This window comes from Bos javanicus, chromosome 1 (assembly GCF_032452875.1).
Source record: "Bos javanicus breed banteng chromosome 1, ARS-OSU_banteng_1.0, whole genome shotgun sequence".
In the NCBI taxonomy this organism is placed as follows: Eukaryota; Metazoa; Chordata; class Mammalia; order Artiodactyla; family Bovidae; genus Bos; species Bos javanicus.
The window spans coordinates 70,313,989-70,317,716 of NC_083868.1; the positions used below are offsets into that span (position 1 = coordinate 70,313,989).

At 39.9% G+C, this 3,728-nt stretch overlaps 1 protein-coding gene across 1 annotated transcript; it reads right to left on the reverse strand.

Moving 5' to 3' along the window:
- Positions 1–856: 856 nt before the first annotated feature.
- Positions 857–2,177, reverse strand: LOC133244197 (transmembrane emp24 domain-containing protein 2-like). The gene has a single exon (XM_061411019.1). It carries the CDS (start codon positions 2,160–2,162, stop codon positions 1,557–1,559), a length of 606 nt encoding a protein of 201 aa, XP_061267003.1. The 5' UTR covers positions 2,163–2,177; the 3' UTR covers positions 857–1,556.
- Between the last annotated feature and the right edge of the window lie 1,551 nt (positions 2,178–3,728).

Here is a 3,728-nt window from a genome sequence, read left to right on the forward strand (position 1 = left end):
TTTATCAAAGGCTTTCTCTGCATCTATTGAGATAATCATATGACTTTTATTTTTCAATTTGTTAATGTGGTGTATTACACTGATTTGTGGATATTGAAGAATCCTTGCATCCCTGGGATAAAGCCCACTTGGTCATGGTGTGTAATCTTTTTAATGTGTTTTTTTGTTTGTTTGTTTTTAAAAAGAACTGTTTATTTACTGAACCTGGGGCAGATCAGATACACAACCAATTTTAAATTTACATCTTTTAACTCAATTTTGAAGTTTTTGCACACACACACACGCACACAAATTGGCATGCAACAGTTGTCCTCAGGTAAAACTCAGTTACCTTAAACTGTTGCTAGTATTTTCACCCAAGGTTGAAAAATTGTGTACCCTGAACATGAAAACCTGTAACAAATTTAATTATACAAAACTCGTTACTTGTAGTTTTCCCCTTGTAAAGATCCAAAAAAAAAAAAAATGTACAAGTAACCAATATACATCAGTCACAACATAATCCTGGATCATCCCCACAATAAAACCAGATGCTCCTTGATTTTTAAACCCATCATCAGAGACCAAAAGAAAGTCGTTTCGTTCTACACAAAACAAAATTCACATGTGCCAAAAAAGAAAGACCCAAGAAAAACAAAAACCCTAGTACTGACAGTGATATTCAGTACCCTAATTAAACAGTGGCCAAAATGCCACTGATCAAAAGTAAAATAGTGGCTGTATATCACTGCAAAGAAATCCAAGAGGCTTTAACCCTTTGGCATCAGAAATCCAGATTTTTCCAGTTACATGAATGCATACCTCCTACATGCCAAGAGTAGAAAAGGTAGATGCGCCATCATAGAAAGAAAAAGAGCTACCATTTGCTAAAACTCCCAAGAGAATTGGCTTTAATAGACTTCTTACAAGGTTAGGCAGAAACCAAAAAATGGTTATTAGCTGCTTGTGTCAACAATTTTAAGTGGAGGTGATTGACTTCTAAGGTTCAAAGTGAAACTTTGGAGGGGTGGGTAAAGGTTGTTGGTTTAAGTCATATCTTTAAAGCAAAAATAAGATAGACAAAGTATAAAAGTACCAACCTGGTCACATACTCTAGTCACAGAGCTCTACCATCAAGCTGGATAGAAAGTGTCAAGATTCAGATTGTTGTTTCTCAACAAAATGAATCTTTCTAGTGACCTGAACTGCAGGATAAGGGATCCCAAGAAGAGAGTCATTTTAGTAAAGTACTATCCTGAACAAACTGTATTTTATAATGAAAATAAAAGGAAAGAAACCTAAGGACTCTACACCTATATCTGGCTTACAGTGTTTGAGCTTTGGGAGGGCCTGTATAATGGAGGCAGAATTCAAATATGAATTTATGCCAATCAAATGTCAAATTTTCACTATAGCTTTCCTAAAAAAGTGTTTTCCCCCAATATCTATTAATCACAAAGAAACAAGCTGTGAAGATACAGTTCAGAAAATAAAAACATAGAAACTAATGACATTATTATGACCAAGATGTTTGGTAAACAGTGAATTATGAATTTGGGATTATGGGGAAAAGGCTTTTAAACAACCCTCCGGACTTCGAAGAATCTCTTCAGGTAGTAGATTTGTCCCAGTGTCATGGCAACTAGAACAAGAGCTTCAAAGAAGGACCAAAGGACCACTCTGCTGTTTGTGTTGTCATTGATTGCTCTGTGTATTCTCTCTTGAACTTCCATGTATTCCTGTTCATGCTTCACAGCTGTCATCACCACTGTGAGCTCATTAATCATTTCTTCTAGCTTGTTCTGGTGAGCTTCTGTTTCCATGTCTTGTCCTTTGGGGACTTCCCCAATATCAATGGTGAACATCACTATCTTTGGAGTCATGGTATACATCCTATTGCTAAAACAAAACTTATATGTTCCATCCATGTGAGCAGCAAATGTGTATTTCCCACTGGACTCCCGGTCCCCTTTATAAATTCCTTTATTATCAGGTCCTGTAATCTCCATGTTGATGTCCAGGAAGCCGTCCTCGGCCACCTCGAAGATGAGGCCCATCTTGGTGCCCAAGGTGACCCACTCGAAGAAGCACTCCTCTACATGTGCATCAATGCTGATGAAGTAGCCCGAGGCCGTGGCCAGGAGGGTGGCCAGGAGCACCAGCAGCTCAGCAAGCATCACCATGGTGGGGCTGGGGCCAAAGCCAGGACCGGGACTGCAGCCTCCAGAGCTGCCGTTGTCACTGCCGCCACTGCTGCCTTCTCTCTCTGCTTTTTAATATGCTGTCTAGGTTGGTCATAACTTTTCTGCCAAGCAGTAAGCGTCTTTTAATTTCATGGATGCAATCACCATCTGCAGTGATTTTGGAGCCCCCAAAAATAAAGTCAGCCAGTTTCCACTGTTTCCCCATCTATTTGCCATGAAGTGATGAGACTGGATGCCATGATCTCAGTTTTCTGAATGTTGAGCTTTAAGCCAACTTTTCACTCTCCTCTTTCACTTTCATCACAAGCTCTTTAGTTCTTCTTCACTTTCTGTCATAAGGGTGGTGTCATCTGCTTATCTGTGGTTATTGGTATTTCTCCCAGCAATCTGGATTCCAGCTTGTGCTTCATCCAGCCCAGTGTTTCTCATGATGTACTCTGCATATAAGTTAAATAAGCAGGGTGACAATATACAGCCTTGACGTACTCCTTTTCCTGTTTGGAACCAGTCTGTTATTCCATGTCCAGTTCTAACTGTTGCTTCCTGACCTGCATACAGGTTTCTCAAGAGGCAGGTCAGGTGGTCTGGTATTGCCATCTCTTTCAGAATTTTCCACAGTTTATTGTGATCCACACAGTCAAAGGCTTTGGCATAGTCAAATCCCTTATGATTATACAGTGGAAGTGGGAAATAGATTTAAGGGTCTAGATCTGATAGACAGTGCCTGAAGAACAATGGGCAGAGCTTCATGACATTGTACAGGAGACAGGGTTCAAGACCATCCAGAAGAAAAAACAATGCACAGAAGCAAAATGGCTGTCTGAGGAGGCCTTACAAATAGCTGTGAAAAGAAGAGAAATGAAAAACAAAGGAGAAAAGGAAAGATATACCCATTTGAATGCAGAGTTCCAAAGAATAGTAAGGAGAGATAAGAAAGCCTTCCTCAGTGATCAGTGCAAAGAAATAGAGGAAAACAATAGAATGGGAAAGACTAGAGATCTCTTCAAGAAAATTAGAGATACTAAGGGAACATTTCATGCAAAGATGGGCTCAATAAAGGACAGAAATGGTATGGACCTAACAGAAGCAGAAGATATTAAGAAGAGGTGGCAAGAATACATAGAAGAACTGTACAAAAAGATCTTCACAACCCAGATGATCACAATGTTGTGATCTCTCACCTAGAACCAGGCATCTTGGAATGTGAAGTCAAGTGGACCTTAGGAAGCATCACTATGAACAAAGCTAGTAGAAGTGATGGAATTCTGGTTGAGCTATTTCAAGTCCTAAAAGAGGACACTGTGAAAGTGCTGCACTCAATATGCCAGCAAATCTGGAAAACTCAGCAGTGGCCACAGGACTGGAAAAGGTCAGTTTTCATTCCAATCCCAAAGAAAGGCAATGCCAAAGAATGCTCAAACTACCACACAATTGCACTCATCTCACACACTGGTAAAGTAACGCTCAAAATTCTCCAAGCCAGGCTTCAGCAGTATGTGAACCATGTTCAAGCTGGATTTACAAAAGGCAGAGGAACCAGAGATC